Source organism: Saccostrea cucullata, unplaced genomic scaffold, assembly GCF_032062105.1.
Source record: "Saccostrea cucullata isolate Sc308-1 unplaced genomic scaffold, CSIRO_AGI_Scuc_v1 ctg680, whole genome shotgun sequence".
Taxonomy (NCBI): domain Eukaryota; kingdom Metazoa; phylum Mollusca; class Bivalvia; order Ostreida; family Ostreidae; genus Saccostrea; species Saccostrea cuccullata.
In genome coordinates this window covers 74,215-99,007 of record NW_026921337.1, presented here as the reverse complement: position 1 = coordinate 99,007, position 24,793 = coordinate 74,215, and the positions used below count along the sequence as shown (strand labels likewise).

At 33.8% G+C, this 24,793-nt stretch overlaps 1 protein-coding gene across 1 annotated transcript; it reads right to left on the bottom strand.

Moving 5' to 3' along the window:
- Nucleotides 1-883: 883 nt before the first annotated feature.
- Nucleotides 884-24,783, bottom strand: LOC134259758 (dipeptidase 1-like). Its single transcript, XM_062742361.1, has 10 exons — nucleotides 24,070-24,783; nucleotides 16,623-16,770; nucleotides 16,128-16,260; nucleotides 15,726-15,876; nucleotides 15,046-15,112; nucleotides 11,669-11,845; nucleotides 11,363-11,465; nucleotides 4,485-4,560; nucleotides 4,209-4,344; nucleotides 884-3,054 (listed from the first exon to the last, which is right to left on the bottom strand). Exons 1-10 carry the CDS (start codon nucleotides 24,471-24,473, stop codon nucleotides 2,965-2,967), a joined length of 1,485 nt encoding a protein of 494 aa, XP_062598345.1. The 5' UTR covers nucleotides 24,474-24,783; the 3' UTR covers nucleotides 884-2,964.
- Between the last annotated feature and the right edge of the window lie 10 nt (nucleotides 24,784-24,793).

The window sequence follows — 24,793 nt, the reverse complement described above, 5'->3', positions numbered from 1 at the left end:
AAACTTTTTGTCATAGTGATAACTTTGACACTATGAAAACTTTAAAAAAAATATCAATGATCACTGTGTAAACATTTTTTAGTTTATAACTCGATTCTAAATGTATTTTATATCTTTGTATAAAGATGATGAAGATGGTAACTATGTGTTTTGTTCGACATACTTATTAAGATGAGATGATGTTACTTATCAATATATTTTTGAAAAAACGAATTGAAATGAAAGATAAACAATATTCATTTTAAAAAATATTATCCATAAGAAGTCTTTGAAAACCATAAGTATTAACCTAAAATAATTTAAGAAAAAAAAATGCATTCGAAATTCATGGAATTATTGGAAATAAAAGACATCTGACACAGATATCTTTCGTAAATTGAGATAATCTGCAAAATTAGATGAAACCAATGTTGTGAAATACCAACAAAAAAAATTACTGTAGTTATAAATTTAATATTAGAATTTCTCAAATTATAATTCTTAAACGTAAATAAACCATAATGCTATAACGTTAAAATTTTGATTTACCAAAGTGTTAACGTTGAAACTTTAATGTACTATGGTGATAACTATGACATGAAAGTGGTATATATTAAGTAGGACAACTGATTTACGTACATTTGAGTGTTCACTATGAAAAAATTTAATTATAAAAGTGACAACTATGAAAACTTTGCAATTTTTTTTAATAGTAATCACTACATGCATGTCATTATAGTCACTGTGATAACCGTGAAAACTGATTTACTCTTGTGATAATTCACATTAACATGTAAGTATTTTTGTTAGTAAATCTGTATACATTGTAGATGATGCAAAAAGTTTCTATAATTTCTATAAAGCAATACAGTTGTGGACGTTTTGTACAGTCAACATAAAATCATTTTGATCAAAGAAGCATATCTTCATATTTATAGGGATAACCTGGCCTTTCCACTTCATTAATATACTCTTAGTTATGTTTTAATCTTTCCATCACAGTTTGATAAACGTATTCTTGAACTCAATAAAATTCAAAATTTCATAAACAAGTTGACATTAGTACCCCTTGAAAGAACAAAAATATATCTTTAGAGAAAAACAAATATCCTCTTTATTTAGCCGTTTATTGGCAAGATATGAAATTAGTTTTACAAGTATATGATGCTTTGCAGTAATAGTAAAAGCTCTGTAGGTACACTAAGTTTAATAACAATGTAAAATAAACAGAAGAAATAATGCACATTATAAGTCAAAATAAAAAAACACAGATACAATTTCTCCAAGGGCCTAAATTCGAGCGGTAATCTAAATGTTCGTGAATTGAGGTTATAAAGTTAGTACTATGTAGTCTATGCATTCAAAATTTATTAGGAACATAAAACAACAAAAAAAAATAAAGAAATGTTGAACATTTTAGCTTGCTACGTTCATTATTGCCAAATTAATATAAAATAAAGACGACATTATATGATCACCTGGCGTCGTCGCCGTTTAGTTTCATGACGTACATCCGTCAACGTCATTGTTTTTCAATGTCTGCTTCTTAATTCTACCTCATATACTTATTTGATGAGATTCCCTAAAACTGATTAAGGACTTTAACCTGTCTTGTTTATATGACTTTAAAATGTCATGAAGGGCGGCTTTAAATGCATATATTATTGCAAATGAATTTGTTCTTTGGGAGAGATCCTATCTTGATGTGCCAGCATATTTTACTTTTTGGAGTTTAATATCTACAAAACATGATCAACGTCATTTTTGACGTGATTGATTTTTCACACCTTAACTACAAATAGATATTAAATGCGCATCCCTTTCGTTTATGAATCTCTTTTGGCATTAAATACAAGTACTTTGGATGCATTTTATTTTTCCGTAGCCACTTTAAACAGGTTTTTACCAGTAATTTCAGGGGCAAAACTTTATAGAATGTTCGAAAAGGAAACCCCTCCCCTCTTTTGACGCCATTTTCAAGGCCTTATTTGTTTAGATACTCCATGTAAAATTCATGATTAATTTTGACAGAACTTCCAGAATGAAGTAAAAATTCCATATTTTATGGAACAACAGTGTCCCAAGACATACCTAAATTAACGGGATTTTTGAATGTCAAATGTTCATTTAAAAAGAGTTTTTCTCAGTTACACTTAGGTCGAAAAAACGCCGTGATCAAGGTTGCACCGCCTGGACATACCATTGCTTACAAAATCATTATTATTTTAGTAAAAAAAATTAAATTTTATGACTTTGCTTATTCTATAGATAGAAAAGATGATGCTAATTAGATAATTCGAAATTCATTGATCTACCTAAAGCGGTTTTACTTTTAAGGCGTTAGTCCACCAACTTTCTGATACCCCATCGTACATAATTTTTCTTATCTTAGAAAGTATGCATATCATGTACATGTGTATTGCTATTTGCATTACCTGAAAACTTTTATGAGATTTGAGATTTTTCCCTAAATGATATTATCAGGTTTAATGATGAAGTTTGAAGAACTGCAATAGGTAAATACTCCGTTACCTAGAGAATTCAAAGACATTTTCTGTGCATGTATTTTCAATTACTTAATGCCTTATTTTCAGAACCTGGGAATCAGAATACCTTAAATAATGAAGAACCAGGGAACGTTTTTAAAGTTCTGAATCTACTATTGCTCAGAAAGTATGATCAAAAGGGAAAAAACAAATCGATTTGCTTTATGCCAACTGAAATAATCAATCTGGAGAAATTCAGGGAGAAAATAATTGAAATATTTCCAGTTTAATATTCGTAAATTCATTTGATAAACACTATTTACATATCAAATACTGATTATGCAGATGTTCTAACTTACAATCTCTATGGAAAACCATAGCATATACAAATGATGTTGATACATGAAACAGCATTATTCAAAAATCGCATGTTGTTCGAAGATGTGCCGGGAGTGATTTTCTTCCGCATTTTTCATTGCTGTTTTATTTTTCCAGCACTCTATTCGATAAGCGTAGAACAATTTCCCTTCCTCTCGGAGACAGGAAGAACAGCTTCATAAGGCGGGAGATAGGACATCCGGTCACGAACCTGAAACGCAGTACGAATTAACAAGTCATCTTTCTTATAAACATTTAATAGGGTACCCTCAAAAATTTCCATACATCCCTTGCAAATAGTAGGTTTCCGTGATTCTTTAGTTATTTCTCCGCCAACAAGGATATAAGGATAATGGATTGGTGTATTTCAATATTTTTTTGTCTTTGATGTTTTGTGTTGTGTTTCTTATTGTCAGTAAGCCTACCAGCAAGTTTTCTTGATTAATTATACATTGTTATAACATTATATGGTGGAAGTCATCGCCATTTGCTGGGAGCAGTGCTCCAGTGATGGCTTGTATGTGCTCCGATAAAATATCTATTTGCTTCACCTTAATCAGGGATAAAAAGTAAGCAATATGACGAATATATGTGTGACGGTTGCAGTGCAGAAAGTTTGGGGCTGAATAGAAACGTGCTTGTAAATTAGGAATGTGTTTTGGTGGGGGGGGTGTAAAAACTCGTCATAAAATTCAAGATAAAGTTTTCTTTTCTTGAAAAGAATTTGTTCTGGTACTGAGTATTTTTATACATTTATTGCATAAGGATTTCCTTCCCCATGTCAAATATTCCCCGATGACATCGTCCTCATACATATTCAAGATTAACATTTTTGTAACCACTTAACATTTTTTTCAACGAAAAATAACGGTCTCGTACATCCTCAAAATATAATTCATAACATAGAGTCAAATTTAACTCTTAAACTGGTTGGTTTTTTTCTCTCACAATACTCATTAATAGCTACTCAAAAGAACTAAAAAGGGATATTGTACTTTGTAATTTAAAACCAGTGATATGAAGATGTAAATTGGAACTGTGATTAGTCAAAATAGAGGGAGAATCAATATCAAAACCTAATTAAGTTACGTAATATACTAGTACGTGAAAGTAATTTCACGCAAAATATATAGGCGATAAGTTACAATATTCAGATCTTATAATTGTATACAGCTTCCGACAGTAATACTCTACAATATTAATTAAACATTAACGCAACACATGACTATTTTTGAGCCATTTCATATATTAATTGCAGTGCTCATACTTATTTTAAGCTATCTTGACATGCATGTTTACAGCAAAAGTCAAGAATACCCGTGTAACACATTTTTTGTCAAATGAAAAGTATTTAACATATTCTACCTTTTCAGCCATTTTGAATACTCTTATCAAATTTCTTCCCGCCAATTTTTCAAGATCTTGCGTTGACCATCCCCTGCTCACAAGCTCGGCGAAAAGATTAGGGTATTTAGACACGTCTTCCAAACCAGCTGGTGTTCTGCGTTGTACAAAAACTTTAATATTTATCAAAATACGGGACACAACAGAATAACAACGCTAAAATGTTACATTTATATGTTTTGCTTTAGCTCAAACGTTTGACTTTATAAAGCATAGTCTACTAAGCAAAACACTCACGTCGGGATTCCGTCATAATCACCACCAATGCCTACATGGTTCACACCAATGAGATTTTTTATATGTTCCACATGATCTGTTAATTTGAGAGCGTGAAAATCAATAAAGTATAATTCAGAAAGGAGATAGAGTAGGATAGTGTGGTGGTAATGTCTTCCAGCTTATTCAATACTTAAGAACTTATTCTGAGAACGATCAATTTTTGAGCATGGCTACTGACAATCGAGTGGATGTTGCAGGGATTTCTAACCTTTTAACCAAGCTAGAAAAGTATGAATCCTTATCTGAAGCAATCTGGTAAATAAATGTGCATCCTTTGATGCACCAGCAATGCAAATATAGACCGAGTAAAGTTATAGTTACTTTGGAATAAAACGTACTTGAGCTTTATGACTGTTCGATTTCTTCATATATCATGGTAACTCGGGGAAAAGGCATGAAAATTAAGGATGAGTGGAGATGTGGAAGACAGGTAAAAGAAGTCACTAAAGGGTAAACAGAGCTCGAGGATGAAGAGAGTAATGGGTAGAGAAGGTAGGAATATTAGGTAGGAAGGATGGTAAAATGATGAACAATTATGATTGTGGGGGTCGAATAGTAAAAGATGAGGACATGTAGGAAAATGGAAGACGAGTAGGGTGGTTAACCGATGAACGAGTAGGATGGTTAAATACGACCGTGTGGGATGAACTGAATTGATGGAAGAGTAGGATGGTAACTGGAGGACGAGCAAGATGGTTAACTGGAGGACAAGTTAGATGGTTAACTGGATGACGAGTTGAATGGTTAAATGGAGGATGAATAGGATGGTTAACTGGAGGATGAGTAGGATGGTTAACTGGAGGATGAGTAGGATGGTTAGCTGAGGATGAGCAGGATGGTTAACTGGAGGATGAGCAGGATGGTTTACTGGAGGATGAGCAGGATGGCTAACTTAAGGACAAGCAGGATAGTTAACTGCATGATGAGTAGGATGATTAACTGCAGCATGAGCAGGATGGTTAACTGTAAGATGAGTATGATAATTAATTGGAGGACGAGTGAAAGAAGTAGAAGATAACAAATACGGCAAAGTTGATAATGTGACAAGGAAATTACTCGAAGGGTAGTGTGAACAATTAATGTATAGAAAGGACACGCTGATTTGTATACTGGAGATCTGGCAGGAGATTGGAGAAAATGAAAGCATTGTGTTGGACGGTCGGAATAGTATAGTAAAGAAGTGGTAAAAATAAAGAAAATAAAGCTATTTTAAACTGATTTTGATATGCATATAACATAATACAATTCAATGGGATTATTATACGATGTTTATAAAGAAGGATAGACGTTCCCGGCTATTTGCTGAAAGTTAGTTTGCGAAAGAAATCAAAATACTTCTAGAAGCACCCAGCTTCTGAAATATATTTATATATATAATCTACATAAAAATTTCAAGATACCAAATATGTTTTTTTTACAGATAAAGAATAAGAAAAAATGTATATCTTATGGTAAATTTTTAAAATTCGTACAATACATCCTCCTTATTCACTGAAATACTACCGTCAGTAGTGTTACCAAACTTCATCCTTTTAGAATATAAACTGACAAGTTCAAATCATGACTTAATAACAATCCCTCCGTTTTCAAACTGTTTTGTGAGATTAAATATTAATGGCATTGACTTTTAAATAAAATCACACCTTTCTGTTTCCATTATCCTTTTTTCTCCCGAAATTTAATTATGAACCAACATCTTTTGTTTTTAAATCACAAACACCTATAAAACGGTAAAATGAATAAAACACAACAGCTTAATGCCAAGCAAATTATTGATTCGATCCTTTTCCCCCTATTTTCTATCTTTCAATAATCATAAATCGCATAATGGTGTGTTGTTTAAACCAAACATAATCTGATTTTAGTTTGTAAGTGAATTAAAAGTGGAAATGTAGGAGAAGACATTTCCCTATTTGTTCATTTCATCTGTCCAGAAAGGTTAGTTTAAGACTGACTACACCGATAAAAACATATTGGCCCAATTTTATTGACTGGAGAAGCACTCTACAGAGGGCACAGAGTAGAAACTTCAAATTGGTTTCTACAGGAGCCCATTTAAGACGTATCAATGAAATCTTAGAATAAGTAAATAAATTTTATCAACGAGTAACCGGTCATATAACCGGTTAACAGTCGAGCGATGCGAGTATCGGTTGGTAAAACTGCTATATTCGGTTACTCTGATGAAAATACACTTGACATAAAAATTACGTAGAAAATACATGTATATGTAGCATGTATAAAGTTTATAAATAAATACTACATTAACACATTTCTCTCATTTTATTTACAGTTAGACTTGATCTAATGGTTCAACAGTAGGGTCGATTTGTTTTGATTAGTTTTCACAGTTTAGAGCTGAGGTACTCGATCGGAAGAGTACAATGTAGGCGAGTAACTGGTTACTAAAATTCATCCGATTTGACAACACTAGTTTGTATAGTCATCATTTCCACGCATTAACAGTCAGCTTTCTCTAACCCTCATTTAAAAAAAAATCAAAGTAAAAAATTAAAGGAACTAGAGTTGAGAACAACCGATGTCTCAATCGCAATGTCATGTACCCAATACATAATAGATTTGTTGAATTCGTTACTATAATAACGAATGTAATCAGTTGTTACAAAGATGTTGAAATCGTTAGAAAAAAAATTTCTTTTCTCATAGACTAAAATCACTCGCTCTGTGATCAGGAGGTCGTTAATTCAAACCCATGTCGCGACTGACTTATGTCGACATAAAATGATAAAGGTTTCCTGCTCTAAGCATTTGGTACTTTGAAGTTAAAGATGCTGGTCTTTCGAATGATTCCATAAAATTCGAAACCCCGAGTCACGTTAGAGGTTACCACGATAAAGTTCTCTCCTTGCTGAGGGACGAGAAAAGGTCTAAATTATTTAAACAAATGTATCATAATGGCGCGTTTCTATATGGGTGAAAATGTTCTCAAACGGTACGTAAATCAACATCAAATCAAATTTCATCTTTTTGTGACTTTTAAAATCTATTTAGAAATTTATATTCAGTTCCTTTAAACGAATTCAAATGATTAATCACTATGTTTAAGAACGAATCATAAATACACCAGGGAAAACTTTTACATTTGTTGTTTATCACGAATTCAAAAATTAATTTCTCTAGTAATTATACATGTATGCGTTTGAAATTTGAAAGATTTTTTTTGGTAAGACATCCTACTTCTGATATCGTCACAAATCAAGCTTATTACTAAATAAAAAAGACAAGAGGCCCAGGGGCCACAGCGCTCACTTGAGCACATCGGCTAGGAAAAAGCACATATCAGTTCAGAACTGAAAGTTTACTGAGGTAGGCGGGGGGCTTGAACTTTAACCCCCAAGGGGGTCATGAATTGAACAAACTAGAATCTACACTACCTGAGGATAATTCCATATAAATATCACTAATCATGGCTTTGAAGTACTTGAAAAGAAGATTTAAAAGGTTTCCCTATATATTCCTCTGTAAAATTTGGTCAGCCATTTTGGCCCAACCCTACCCCCGGGGGTCATGATTTGAACAAATTTGAATCTACACTATCTGAGGATAATTTCACATGATTTTCATCTTTCCTGTCTCAATCATTCTTGAGAAGAAGATTTTTAAAGATTTTTCCTATATACCGGTATTCCTATGTAAAACTTTGATCGGCCATTATGGCCCCACCCTACCCCCGGGGGTCATGATTTGAACAAATTTGAATCTACACTATCTGAGGATAATTTCACATGATTTTCATCTTTCCTGGCCCAGTGGTTCTTGAGAAGAAGATTTTTAAAGATTTTTCCTATATACCGGTATTCCTATGTAAAACTTTGATCGGCCATTATGGCCCCACCCTACCCCCGGGGGTCATGAGTTTAACAAACTTGAATCTACACTACCTGAGGATGATTCCACATGAGTTTCATCTTTCCTGGCCCAGTGGTTCTTGAGAAGAAGATTTTTAAAGATTTTTCCTATATACTCCTATGTAAACCTTTCAACGGCAATTATGGCTCTACCCTAGCCCCGGGGATCATAATTTGAAAAAATTTGAATCTACACAACATTAGGATAATTTCAAATGAGTTTCATTATTCATGTCTCAATTGTTCTTGAAAAGAAGATTTTAAAAGATTTTTCCTATATACTCCTATGTAAAACTTTGATCGGCCATTTTGGCCCCACCCTACCCCGGGGGTCATGAATTGTACAAACTTGAATCTACACTTCCTGAGGATGATTCCACATGAGTTTCATCTTTCCTGGCCCAGTGGTTCTTGAGACGAAGATTTTATAAAAATGCCATTAATTTTTCTCTAATTCATAATTATCTCCCCTTGGAAAAGGGCGTGGCCCTTCATTTGAACAAACTGGAATCCCCTTTACCCTATGATACTTTGTAGCAAGTTTGGTTGAAATTGGCCCAGTGGTTCTTGAGAAGAAGATGGAAATGTGAAAAGTTTACAACAACAACAACAACGACGACAACGACAGACAACAGACAAATTTTGATCAGAAAAGCTCACTTGAGCCTTCGGCTCAGGTGAGCTAAAAAGCTCTAAGTCTTGAACATGTATGTGCATATTTGATGATTTGAACTTCTTAACATATCTACACGCTTTGCTTTCAATACAAGTCGCCCATTGACTTAAAAAAGAGAAAAAATGCAAGGACAAGGAGTTATTCAGAAATTCAATTTGAAATATGTACCGATATATTCTGCAACTGTAACTGACGACTACTAATTAAACATATACCTTATGCAGATTGTTTTACCATCAGGTTATATAAGAGATTTTTATGAAAATAAATAAACAAAAAATAAATAAATAAAAAATTATTTATCCTGCTTCTGATAAAAATCGAGAAGTTTTATCGGTCGAAAAGGATAACGTATAAACCCCTATTATCATGACAAAACATTGCTCATAAATCGTTTTTCCTTGATTAATTGACGTGGTATCAAATCAATACCACCTTCAAATCAACCAAATGATCTGGTATCAATCCATATATATACCGTTTTCACTCGTAGGAAGCCTAAGTATTGTCATAGCAGAATCACGGTAAACAACAGATATTATACAAAGAGGTTTGATATAACTTTATTCAATAATCCCAAACAGTGAAAATTCTTAATGGGGAGCTATAAAAATTAATTTATAGGTTCTTGGAAAATTGTAGGTTGAACTCGGCATCGATCTCCCTAAAAAAGAAATTTTTTTGGCCAATGCCTCCATATATTTCTGTATAATCCCACTACGTGAATAATTACATGTAATTAAAATTAACCCATTTTAAGCCTTTTGGGAGGTTTTATTTAAGTACATGTAATAATATTTCCGTAAATTGCTTCTACGAAAAAAAAATCACTTCAATCTCCACCTTTTTCCTTCCTCTATTAGAGATTGGCAGGGGCTTGCCTTGAACAAATAAAGGGATATGCTACATTCACTAGGCTTGAGAACCCCCTGTCTTACAAATTGACAAGGGTCTATAATGAACTAATCAAGGAATATACTATATTCAGTAGGCTTGAGTACTCCCTGTCCTACAGAGTTGGTAGGGGCCTGCTCTGAACAAATCATGAAATACACTTGTCTATACATTTGGTACGCTGGAAAACTCACTGTCTTTCAGGATGGCAGGGACCTACTCTGAATAAATCAAGGAATACACTGAAGTCTACATTCAGTAGGCTTGAGAACTCCCTGTCTTTCAGATTGACAGGAGCCTATATTGAACAAATAAAAACACACACTGCATTCAATAGGCTTGAGAAGTCCCTGTCTTACAGATGGGCAGGGATCTGCTTTGAACAAATCAAGGGATACGCTACATTCAGTAGACTTGAGAACTCCCAGAATTACAGATTGGAAGAGGCCTGCTCTGAATAAATCAAGAAATACACTACATTTAGTAGGCTTGAGAACTCCTACTAAAAAGACAGATATATTTGGAAGATCTACAACTATACAAAAATTTTCCACTAACTAGTATTACCATATAGGCATATTGAAGTTTTGGACATAACTTGAATCTTAACTGTATATCCAAATATGACACAGTGTTTTTGAAGATGAAAAAACATTCAAAGTTTTTTTCTACATTATCATTATCGTCATCTCAAAAAGTACACGGATCTTCAAAAAAATCAATCCTCTCTCCCCGTTTTATTCGATCTTGGATAACAAGCAATATTTAAAACAGGATCTGTCTCAAACATCCTTGTTTTTCTGTGATCTGCTAGCATGACACCTGGAATTAACTCTAGCTAGGTTATGTCAATCTTTCCACTGTCGTCAATATTTTCCAGAAAAATTGAATTCTTACCATGGTTCTAGAGTTACTAGATTTTTGACAAGCTCATAGATAATTTCCTTTGTGATACATGTAGTCCCTTGTATATTCGTCAGTAAACTTAAAAAAAAATTATAATCTTCTCTGAAAATGTTACTTTTGACAAAGGGAATCAGAGTTCTGATTTTAGTCGTAGTACACTTCTCTGAAGACAATAAGAGTTTACCGATCTTTAAATATTTCCCAAAAATGTAGTCGTAGAGGCCAATTTAATACCCGAGAAAACAAAATTTTCAGTTTTTCCTTTTGCTCAATATTAATGGAAATGTTGTGAACAGCTGAAATCAAAATAAAATACAGACTACAGTCTTGCAGTGTGAATTTCAGTGAACAGAATTTTCTTAGGACAAAAACAGTATCTTCTTGAACATGATAACATAATATTTCTTCAAAGTGTCCGAAAATGGGGCTTAGTCTTTTTTTCTCATTATAATACATGTACAACTGCAGCAGCTGTAATATCATTCACTTACTTGCTACTTGTTGAACTGTGGCTAAAAAGCTGGAATTGTAATGGGGTTTACAATTCACAAAGCTCGGGTAGAAATTAACCATAACGACCCCTCCGTTCTTTTTCTTTAAAAATAATGAACACATATTAAACTTCTGCAAAATCGAATTCGAATCGTTTGCTTTCTTCTGTTGTATTAGTGAAATGCATCAAAAATGTATCATTGCTACTTTTAAGTGTTACGTTACGCTATCATTTAACTTTCTACATCATATTTGTTAACAGAATGTGCCCTGTTCCGGTAGATCCTGTAACCTTGACAACCTACCACCAGCTGTAGGACGTCATCCTGTACATTCCTGTAATGGTTACACACACTGAAAGCGGAGCTGTGGCTGAAAATCACCGGAGCCTCTGATATTTGGAGGCTAGCAATCATTGTAGCTTTAGCGACATGTGACAAATCTACCAGCATCCCAAGACGATTCATCTCTTTGATAACAACCTGAAAATATTCAGTGGACAAAAGATTCTGGATAGATTCTTTGAGATAAGTTGTCTAAAAATCTTAAATGCATTATAGTTTTGAATAATATTGTTCTACTCCTAAGCAGATACGCTTTACTGCCGCACTTAGTTTTTTTTTTTTCTCTTTTGTGTTCTTGAAAAGAGTAAAATTAATGTGCATTTGCTTTTTCCTTAAGCACATGTACATGTAGTTTCATTCTGCATGATATAATTAGTCATTGTGCAGAAAATTACATTTTGAAGACGGTCTATCTTTATCCATTGCACATTGCACTACATCCTAGTGAATGTAGCATATCCCTTTTTTCAAAATCCTTTATGATACTGTAGTAGTTATTTTGCTATTAGAAACTCCATTTTTTTTAATTCGTCTGTTTACAGCCTTTAGTATGCAACAGGTTTTGTCACTGGACGCAGTATGCTAGCCTCAATCGTGTTGTCTTGTTAAGCAAACTTTTGCAGGGAGGTGGACAATTTTTGATTGGAGGCCGAGCGCGATTTCTGCAATTAGATAATTTATAATCTTGCTCCTACTTTTTTTTTCAAAATGTGTTTGTCCGTGTGGCGCAGCACTTTGTAAGAGCGTCTGCTCTAGAGTCGCAAAGTAGGGAATTTATTCTACGTTGCGGGTTTGAATACCACTGTGGGACATGGAGACCAGTCCATCAGATTAGACCGTATAAACCGCGAAGTTCCGTGTCGCAGTAGGTGCTGGCACGAAAAGGAACCCTCACTGCTAAATGGCCCTAAGTGCGGAGTAAAGGACAAAATTTGAAGCTCTCCACCGGCAAGTGGTGGCGACTCCATATGAGTGAAAAATTCTCGAGAGGGACGTTAAACAACATACTATCAATCAATCAAAATGTATTTAACTACAGAGACTTCCTTATTTTTGCCATTAGACAAATATTCTTAGAACTCGCATAAACAATGCAGCCAAATAAATGGTTGAACTAGGGGGGTCTGTATATGTACTTGTGCAAAGAGTATGATAGGCATTACGAGAAATCTGTAAGCAGACGTTTTCCGAATAAATACTAAAATGTCCCATCCATTTCCAAAAAACTTTTTGTTGGATATTGGATCAGTAAAATTTTTTTTTAGTTCAACTAATCAAAATTTGTCCGTTGTCTGTTATCGCCATAAACTTTTTACAATTCCATCTTCTCCAGAATTACCGAGCCAATCTCAACCAACCCTACCACAAAGCATCCTTGGGTATAGGGAATGTAAGTTTGCTCATAGTTAGTCAATCATAGTGTTAAAAATATTTTACATGCCAAGACATTTAGAATTTCACACCACTGTTACATGTAGCTGTGACCTTATTTTAAATATTCGTGTTCAGGATCATTACATATAAACATTAACTAGTACTCTAGGCCAGTATAATACTGCTGTTCTTACTGCCTGTAATTTTCTGATTTTGACTAAGATGATTAGAATGGATAAGAATTTTACACTGTTGACGAGCAGAGAGCACAAATTTGACAGTTAAAAAGAGAGAGAAAATTAACTTTTTTACCTACCAATACCTTTCCAAAATTTGGAAAAATTATCGGCAAATACGAGGTGACCTAGTTCAAGTTGTACGTCAATAATTATCACTGGATGATACTTGTCTACATACAAACATACAGACATGATGTTTCCAGTATACTGTACCTTCCAAGCTTCTTTTCTAGGGTAATACATACTTGCATCTTCAGTAGTGTTTTACGAGGGATGTTCAATAAATAATGTCCTGAGCTCTAAGACATACAATAGAAATCATATGACATTAAGCTTGACTTTCATTCATGAATGAACCTTTAATGAATTGATTACAGTTTATTTGACCACTTTTCATCACATATTTTCATTGTGAGAAGCTGGAAAACAAGGGCATTAAAATGAATGGTAAAGAATCGGTAAACAAGAGCGAAAATACACGCTTCATGAAAGCTGCTTTAAAACTTGATAAGAATCCCAAAGAAATATACCCTGAAATATGTTAAATTTACAGCAACTTATGTCAGTTTTATAGAAACATGAGTAGGTGGATTTCAATGAACAAAAATGATATAGTGGGCATCAAAAATGGGAACCGTCCTTGGCGACAAAACTTACAACAACCAATGTAATGTATGCAAAAATTCTACAAATAATCGCTGATGACGTTTGATTGACTTTAAGACACATAGCATAATTGATAGGCATCATTTTAAGGGTAGCTTACAATATTTTAAAGAAACATTTGACAGTTAAAAAGTTTTATACTCAATGGTCACCCTATTTTTTGAAAAATAAATGAAAACAACAGTGTGTAAGAAAATCTAAACAATTTTTTTTTTTAAATCAAAAATTGAAGTTATCCACGTTAGTCTGAACTTCAAACAGATAATGAAACGTGATTTCATTGCTTTAAACCCTCAAAACAAATTTACTATAAGATCCACTTGACAAAAACAGCCAAGGTCTGAAAAAAGCACAAAAAAGTTTTATATGTCATTTTCTTGAATATTAGTAGTCTTGTTGTTCAAATTCTTATTCGGGGAGGCAGTTCAATATCTGGAGAAGTCTAGAAAGTAATTCTTTGAAAAAAAATTGAAAGGTTTATGAGAGGATGGAACCAGAATCAGGAATCCACTACTTTAAATTTCGTCATGATAGCGTCCAAACCCACAGGCCATGAAGAGTAAAGAAGTTTTGGGGATAAACAGAAAGTAAATATTTCGTCAAACCAACAATATTCCCCGGATCTTTCATCCTTTCACTTGTTTCATTTTCCAAACTTGATAAAAAACACCATTCAGAAAGAAGAAACAAGTCAAGAAAATCATAGGATCTGCCATATTCCAGTATTCGAAGGGCAATATTCAAAAATGCGTTTTAAAAACAATGAAAAATTAGATAAAAATGTTACGGACATGTGTTTCAATTAAAAGAAAATATTAAAGTAAAATCATTAAGGCTAAATCCTTGAGAAGCTTTTTGTTTCTTTCCGAGCACCGAGGACATTATCTATTGATCAGCCCTCGTACATGTATGTTTGCGTTATAATGAAGCGTAAGAATAGAAAAAGGGATTATAACTAGATTAACTACTAAAACGTGTAATTCAGCTCAAAGGTTGATTTCTTTTAAAAAATATATTTTAAAAAAATCCCCAACGTTCATGTATGTTAATAATACATACCTTGCCAAATTCAGACAAACCGTTGAATTCTGTACTGTTTGTTTGGTCCATGTGCCAGTTGTCTGCCCTTCAAAAAAGGTTAATACTTCATTATCATATTAAACAATGTCATGTTTCCATTATGGTCGCATGAACCGTGGAGCAGGGAGGCTGGAGGCATGCTATTTATGATATTTGATATATAGCATATTACATATATGACTTTTTCAATCGTGAACTTCTCTTCCTTGTGTTTATCACAAACATATCAAGTTGATCAGTGTCTCTCAGTAGAGCATGCTCTTTATACGAACAATTTCTAATCGAGGCAAGCTAGCTATTGACAAACGATTAAACGAAACAAGAATATGAACAGTTTCGCTTAAACTTTTATGTCATGTTCCATCAATCTATCAATGCTTACAAAAATGTAACTGGTTTCACAAAGTAAGGTATTTAATAAGTTAAAATTTTCAGTGAGAAAATAAAGTTCATCGGTCACGTGATCAAATCCAATGAAGGCCGATCACGTACTTAGGCCTTCACAGGATTTGATAACGTGTCCGACCCACTTCATTTCCCAGGGAAGTTTTTAAACTTATTTTATTTTTTTTAAATACATGAACGAAGGTCTTATCATGCATGTGGGTCTATTGTTAGAAGATGCATATATACAAGTCAAGTCCGTAACAAATTCTTACCACGGAGTGTTACAGCTATGCGTTATTGTCATGTACCGTATTCCAAGATTATAGAACATGCGCAGATTACCAAGACTGCTATCAATGGAATGACCTCCCTCTAGGCCCATCAAACTCGCAAACTTCTTGTCATGGAAAGCGTCAAGGATACCTGTCCAAAAATTTAGTTCACGGAGAAATAGGTTTTGTGATTTTTCAATGTTTGTACAAAGTAAGTGGGCCTAAATCCTGAGACTAGGGACCACTAATTTTAAAAATTTGATATACACGTACATTGTAGTAGACGGCTAAATGCTAATTATTATCAAACAATTTGATTGATAGATGATTAGGACGAAGAAAAAAATTATCAGATATGTATTTTTCGACATATGATTTATTTTCTTATCTACATACACTTACCCTGTGCAGTTGTGACAAACTTGAAGACGTCTGGGTACTTAGCGATGAATTTCTTCACTGTATCAACCTGATCCAAGGAGAGTTTGACCGCATCCTTATACTGACTGTTACAGTCAACATACACAGCCCAAAACTAAACAGTGGGCAAAAAACAATTTAAGTAATGTTCTTTTCTTCAGGTTTCTCGAGATATCATGGAGAAACTTAATTTACAGAAAGATAGACGAAGAGACGGACAGACCAACCGAATTTGATATCCCCCACTTTCAGTGAAAGCTGGAAACAATATTACATGTAAATAGGGTGTCAATTTCATGGAGACGTTGATTGTTGACAAATTTAATTAATGAAGCTTGCTCACGTTGCAATTATAAATTCATAAGTACAGTGTATACATGTAATACTAAAATTATTTTCAAAAGCTAGCTTTTTAAGCGCGCATCTGATTTCAGAAACAAAAGCATGTGTTTCGTGTTTTTCTGTGGATATTTTTACCTGGGCCGATAGCTTTCCCTGGCGTAACCTCGGGATGTCGGAGTGGATTGTCGAGTTGGGGAACAGTTCCTTCAGGTTCTGTCTCATGTCCACGCTGTACACCTTGTTTTGGACAGTCTGGTAGTACCAATAAGCCAGGTCATTGTGTCTAACAACAAAATAGCATCCAAATAGAACAAAATCGGTAATGTCTTACTCGGAATTAAATATAATTCTCAATCTTAAAAATCTGCAGAAGCAATGTGGCGGTATACTTTTCTATGAGCTACTTCTTGTGTGTAGTAACCGAAAGGTCATTTACGGAAAATCTATATGGACATTTTTTTCGTTACAAGAAATTCAAATCAGGTGTGGATTTCTTTATTTGACACGTGATAAGATTGATAGGATTTCAACCCTTTTCTTCCGAGTCATGACTCTTTAACAGAAAACAAATAAAATACCGATATCTCGCAGTTTATATGTATGTAATTAAAAAAAATCAAATTGTCGGCTTGAAATTTTTTGCACTTGCGACAGAGTTGGATGTTCTTTTCAGCTGATCCCCGATAAGAAGTATCAGGAATCAACTCGGTTATTAATATGAAGTTATGTTGGAAATTTGTAGACCTCATTTTTGGCAACCATTAACCGTTCATCGAACTCAAATACCTGAGTGCTTCATTGAAATCCATGTAAGTGGTAGAGGATTGTGGAAGAATATCCCTGGTTATATTTTTACCATCATGATATCTAGTATTGCATTTGTTGACTGAAATAGCGCTTAGGTGTCAAAGTAATAAAGCTAGTGATATTTTTACTACTGTAACATTATACATGCATGTGCGTGTTAGAGGGTTTTTAATACGATTTTGATACTAACTGTAAGTATTAAAAATCTAAAATGAAGATAAAATTAAAAATAAAAATCAGCTCAAGATACACTCTTTTACTAGTATTAGTTTTCAATCTAAAGTTAAGAAGGGTTACATGACAAATTACAAATTTTACATATATGCTTCAGGTAAACATTGGTACATGCGGAAGATTGCAAGTTGTGCTCATCGGCTGCGTCTGACTAACAATGTGCAAATTCGCAAACACCAATATTAATAAGTAAAATTGATTGTTACAGCAAAAACCATTAAAGCACAATTGCTTAGGATGCAGACTTCGTTGCCTTGAATTAATAATAATTCATGCTCTAATTTGGTCACAGATCTAATTAAAACAAGTCCTGTCTCGGAACATGTAAAATATTCTGGCTGAAATATAAAACCCCATTTCGTCAAGGAATAGATGTCTTTTTTACAATTGTTTGCATAAACTAAGACAATAATTTATGCATCGACATTTTTTATGCGGGGACGATACCATGTACGGGAGAGTTCTACCGAATGTTTACGGTAAACCTGTGCCCTTTCTGGTTCAGATGAAGAGGAAATAGCGTGCCATATTAACCGAATACATTTAATCGGAATTCGCATCTTTAAGATGTTCGTTTCATAATAATGCAGCAAGAACAGTGTTGAATAATTAATCTTTATAGATAACATCTACCTGTGGTTTAGACAATAGAACATTGTTTCTTTCCTTATATATTTCACAGTCTGAGGGCTTCTGTCAAAGTAATTGATAAGGAAATCAGGGCACCTGCTTCGTTGGGGTTTATTTTGACAATTTTCGATTGTGTTTTGGCCAAGGTATCCTTCTTAGTCTGATATTTAGTCTAGAAAAAGGTTGATACCCTGGAAAGTTCAATAGAAAATTCAAGAGCAAGCCTGGTTGCGAATGAAGTTGGAACCCCTCATCCATCCCTACGAAATTTGATTTTCGAGATAAGGTTTTTTTGGCTGGATAGAATTTGTTCAGGGAAGTAGTAATGTACCCCTCTCTCATTTTCGAATGCAATACTACATGCCTGTTGTCATTACTTGCCTTGTTTGAAAAATAACCTTCAGCCTAAATTAATTTACTGATATCTCTCAGCCTGGTTAATTTCTTAAGGACAAATGATACAAACAAAAAAATGGATACCCGGATTGGTATATATTTTTTGACCTGATTTTATTGTAAATGTTGCAAATAATAAATTTCTAGAATATAAAGAAATTGTAAACCTTCTGTGACGTTCAAAATTCTACCCTTCTGAAACCATCCTTATTATTCTATACAAATATTTTCCACTTGAAATTCCATTTTTGTGCAACTTTGAATAAAAAATTAAAAACTACGCGGTGAAACCTATTCATTTTATTCATTAAAACATGAACCAAGTTGTAATTTTTAAGATTTTTGACAAAAGTTTGTTTGTATCATCTGTCCTTAAATTGATAATTTTATTTGTTGCCATTAGAAAATATTTCAAAAGTATTTCTTATTTATCGAGCAGCTGTGGGTTCGATTAGTAGAGAGCCAATGCGTGTACATATTATATGTTCGAGGCTGTAATAATTCATACTGCTGGTAACCCTATCAAAAATTATCCATAATTTACTATGTACTTAATACAATGTAATACTTTAATACATTGATTTTGGCTGACACTCTCCTCTCAAATTTCTTGGAAGCTTAAGAGCCTTAATATTTCTTAAACTATGTACTTATCAATGTAGAGCTCTGCAGAAGCTGAACTGTAGCTCTGCGAAAAAAGATATATATTGACAGACTGGAGAGCTACAGTGCCACCCATTGAAAAAAACTGTATATTTATTGCGCACAGAAAATTGCACTTGGTTCTGCATTAATTCTTTTAAATTCTTACCTCAGTTGCAAAAAAGCTAGATTCAAAATAATTCCTTTCATATGTTTGTTGACATCTGCATGAAGCGCGTTCGACCGAATTATCTTGCAAACCAAAATGGCAGTATAAATGGATTAAATTTTCGATTATCTCAATTTCAGGGCCGGGAAGTCTATTAACAACAATTATAAGGATTTTTTGTTGTGGAAACAGTGAAAAAATATGTTAGGAACACACGATTAGTAATATTTTGAGATGACAGTTTTAAATACACGGAGAAATAAATCGTTAAATAGCGCTGTTACAACGCACTTTGAAAAATTACGCACTTTGAAAAAAATTGTCAAAGTGCGTTAAATTTGGGACCAAATCAACGCACTTTGAAAAGTAAAATTTCTTTTCAAATTGCGTTAATATCGACGATATTAACGCACTTTGAAAAAAATGTGTATGGCTTCGTCAATATTCTTGCAAATCTTAAGGATGTGAAAGTGAGCGATTTTGATTTTTCCATACTTTGAAAATTCTTTCTCTCTTAAATGTTTTACTGAACTTAATTTTTCCAGTTTGCATGCATTTTATATGTAAACTAAAAATTTATTGAAAGATTTCAACGTCATACCAGTTATGGAAATACATATATTTGGGTGTAGCATGGGCATCGGTACCGGGAGGGGGGTCTTGGGCACACAAATGTTTTGCAAAGATATATAAGCATTGAAAATTGGGACTTACTTTTGAAGTGGAGGGGGGGGGGGTGTCCACTTTCAATTTGCTACCGACGGCTATGTACAATGTATAAGAAATAAGAGTTGGGCTGATAGCCCTTCTACTCGTCTTCTCCTTGTTCCCAGTGAGGTCAAATGAGTACATACAGTATAAATTAAAACGTTTTTCGAAAGATATAATTAATACAATTTGATTCTGTCAATTACTAAAATCTCATATGTGGAGCGGAGCGGATCAGAAACCCTTGACATTGGAAGATGCTAAAAATCTCAGTCTAGAGTTTTTGTTTTATACATATTTTTTTTTCAAAGTGCGTTAAAAGCCCCCATGGCAAAAATGTTTATGTACACTCTTAACGCACTTTGAAAAATTTTTTTCAAAGTGCGTTGAATTTGTCCTAATTTTAACGCACTTTGAAAAAATTTTTCAAAGTGCGTTGCCACAGTTTTTTCAAAGGGTGGCACTGTAGCTCTCTGTTCGGTAAATATATTTTTTTTTCGGAGAGTTACAGCTGTTTTCAGTGATGTAAACTTGTTAAAAACAGTGTAAAAGAAGATTAATATAAACATGTATAGTGAAAGCAGACTATCATATTTTTTGCAAAAGTAACACGTAACAGAAGATAAATATATACATGTATAATGAAAGCAGACTATTACATTTTTCGCAAAAGTAACACAAACAATTAAATTTAAAGGATTGTGGTCCCACTCAGTGCGTTAAATTTGGGACCAAATCAACGCACTTTGAAAAGTAAAATTTCTTTTCAAATTGCGTTAATATCGACGATATTAACGCACTTTGAAAAAAATGTGTATGGCTTCGTCAATATTCTTGCAAATCTTAAGGATGTGAAAGTGAGCGATTTTGATTTTTCCATACTTTGAAAATTCTTTCTCTCTTAAATGTTTTACTGAACTTAATTTTTCCAGTTTGCATGCATTTTATATGTAAACTAAAAATTTATTGAAAGATTTCAACGTCATACCAGTTATGGAAATACATATATTTGGGTCTAGCATGGGCATCGGTACCGGGAGGGGGGTCTTGGGCACACAAATGTTTTGCAAAGATATATAAGCATTGAAAATTGGGACTTACTTTTGAAGTGGAGGGGGGGGTGTCCACTTTCAATTTGCTACCGACGGCTATGTACAATGTATAAGAAATAAGAGTTGGGCTGATAGCCCTTCTACTCGTCTTCTCCTTGTTCCCAATGAGGTCAAATGAGTACATACAGTATAAATTAAAACGTTTTTCGAAAGATATAATTAATACAATTTGATTCTGTCAATTACTAAAATCTCATATGTGGAGCGGAGCGGATCAGAAACCCTTGACATTGGAAGATGCTAAAAATCTCAGTCTAGAGTTTTTGTTTTATACATATTTTTTTTTCAAAGTGCGTTAAAAGCCCCCATGGCAAAAATGTTTATGTACACTCTTAACGCACTTTGAAAATTTTTTTTCAAAGTGCGTTGAATTTGTCCTAATTTTAACGCACTTTGAAAAAATTTTTCAAAGTGCGTTGCCACAGTTTTTTCAAAGGGTGGCACTGTAGCTCTCTGTTCGGTAAATATTTTTTTTTTTTTCGGAGAGTTACAGCTGTTTTCAGTCATGTAAACTTGTTAAAAACAGTTAAAAGAAGATTAATATAAACATGTATAGTGAAAGCAGACTATCATATTTTTTGCAAAAGTAACACGTAAAAGAAGATAAATATATACATGTATAATGAAAGCAGACTATTACATTTTTCGCAAAAGTAACACAAACAATTAAATTTAAAGGATTGTGGTCCCACTCAGTGCGTTAAATTTGGGACCAAATCAACGCACTTTGAAAAGTAAAATTTCTTTTCAAATTGCGTTAATATCGACGATATTAACGCACTTTGAAAATAATGTGTATGGCTTCGTCAATATTCTTGCAAATCTTAAGGATGTGAAAGTGAGCGATTTTGATTTTTCCATACTTTGAAAATTCTTTCTCTCTTAAATGTTTTACTGAACTTAATTTTTCCAGTTTGCATGCATTTTATATGTAAACTAAAAATTTATTGAAAGATTTCAACGTCATACCAGTTATGGAAATACATATATTTGGGTGTAGCATGGGCATCGGTACCGGGAGGGGGGTCTTGGGCACACAAATGTTTTGCAAAGATATATAAGCATTGAAAATTGGGACTTACTTTTGAAGTGGAGGGGGGGGGTGTGTCCACTTTCAATTTGCTACCGACGGCTATGTACAATGTATAAGAAATAAGAGTTGGGCTGATAGCCCTTCTACTCGTCTTCTCCTTGTTCCCAGTGAGGTCAAATGAGTACATACAGTATAAATTAAAACGTTTTTCGAAAGATATAATTAATACAATTTGATTCTGTCAATTACTAAAATCTCATATGTGGAGCGGAGCGGATCAGAAACCCTTGACATTGGAAGATGCTAAAAATCTCAGTCTAGAGTTTTTGTTTTATACATATTTTTTTTTCAAAGTGCGTTAAAAGCCCCCATGGCAAAAATGTTTATGTACACTCTTAACGCACTTTGAAAAATTTTTTTCAAAGTGCGTTGAATTTGTCCTAATTTTAACGCACTTTGAAAAAATTTTTCAAAGTGCGTTGCCACAGTTTTTTCAAAGGGTGGCACTGTAGCTCTCTGTTCGGTAAATATATTTTTTTTTTCGGAGAGTTACAGCTGTTTTCAGTGATGTAAACTTGTTAAAAACAGTGTAAAAGAAGATTAATATAAACATGTATAGTGAAAGCAGACTATCATATTTTTTGCAAAAGTAACACGTAAAAGAAGATAAATATATACATGTATAATGAAAGCAGACTATTACATTTTTCGCAAAAGTAACACAAACAATTAGATTTAAAGGATTGTGGTCCCACTCTTTCGGTGTCTTATTGGAAGGAATGCCATTATTTATCAAACATAAAGGCTTGAGGGTCAGAACTCATACCATGCTCGGAGTCATCTTGTAACAGGACGGGTTAAATGTATTAACACTTCAAATATGAAAGTAGGTTTAAAGATCACAGGGTCAAAAGGTATAGAATATTTAGAAAGGTCTTGTCACGGGTAATATAAATGATTGATATGAAAGTATTATCTTTTCCCATTCAAAAGTTATGACCTCACCTCTTACCTCACCCTATTCTCTTGGTGCTGGCTCATAAGACCCCAATACACTAAAAGTTATGACCAATTGAAAGTAATGTTAATTTTTTTGGAAAGAAGGTTAAACTTCAATGTCACGAACACAAAATTATAGTATATCTGGAAAGGTCTTGTCACAGATAATGCACAAGTCGTGAAATATGAAAGCCATTTCTTTTCTCATTCCAAAGCTATGATCATATATTCCACATATACCATGATTTTTTACCCTGTGACCTCGAAGTTTGACAAACTTTCCAAATATTTTAACAATATTTAAAATTACTAGTAGTCAGACTTTAAAAGAGAAAATAATGGGGCTTTCATATAAAATAATTGTACAGTGTATTTAACCTGTGACGTCTTTCTAAATATTCTAAATATTATGACTTTTGACCTTGTGTCCTTCATCTTGAAAGTTAACCCACGTACATTTCAAAAATCTTTCCATGTAACAATTGATTGAGAAGAAATAGACCTGTCATATTTTGAGATGACTCTGCATTACCTGTGACAAGATGTTCCGAGCATGCTATGATTTTTTAACCCTTTTACCTTGACCTAATTTTCAAAAAACTCAATTTTATTAATTACTTCTGAATGGCGTTCATATTTGACACAATCTGCCATAAATAATGACATCCCATCCTCCAAGACGCCGACAGCTGGGGCTCATAACTTTTTGAATGTGCTTGTTATTATTTATTTTGAATCGTGATTATTGTAATACAATTCAGAATTTAGAAAAAAAAATCGTGGTTTTTTTAATGTTCAATACTTCTGTTAATTTGAATGATGTTTAATATGAATAACTTGATATAAACATACCCGTCTATAAGTGGATAGCTATCTAAAACACAGTTTGCTATTTGAGGGTCGGTCGGGTGCGATCCGTATTGCTCCGTACAGGATGTGGCCGTTTGGATTTTCTCTGGCTCCGCTGGTCTGGTTGATTCTGGACACATCAGTATCTGTGGTGGACACGATTGAGTCTGTCCTGAACACGACTGCTCTCTTTTGGTGGTGGGCTCTTTACTGGATTGCTCATAGTAAATATTAGGCTTGTCATTTCCCTTACTTGAAACAACACCAAGAGAAATGGAAAGAGAGAGGATAATAACAAAGGAAGCCCCAGCGAAGCCGTAGATGATCCGTTTATTGATGGTCTGGCTTGGTGCAGGGACGGACAGATTGGACACGAGGTCTGATTGACTCGAATAAGATGTAGACATCTTAGAACAGCTAATAATTCAATGTCTGGTACTCGATGAAAACGGAGAAACAGTAAAACGATCGCTCCGAATATTAATTTTTTAATTGCAAAGAGGATACACAATTCCCCGAAAAAAAAGCTGTAAATTAAATCCACTCTTTATATCGAAAAAATTAATTTGATACGCATACCACATTTAATTCAATCAAAGCCCAAAACAATTTTACAGTATGTCATCTTTAACACGGGTATAGTAAATCACGCTGTCCTGTGTTCCTGTTATTGGGTATACATCCACTGAGAGACAGAGGTATGCAATAGATAGCAAGGCATCCATAT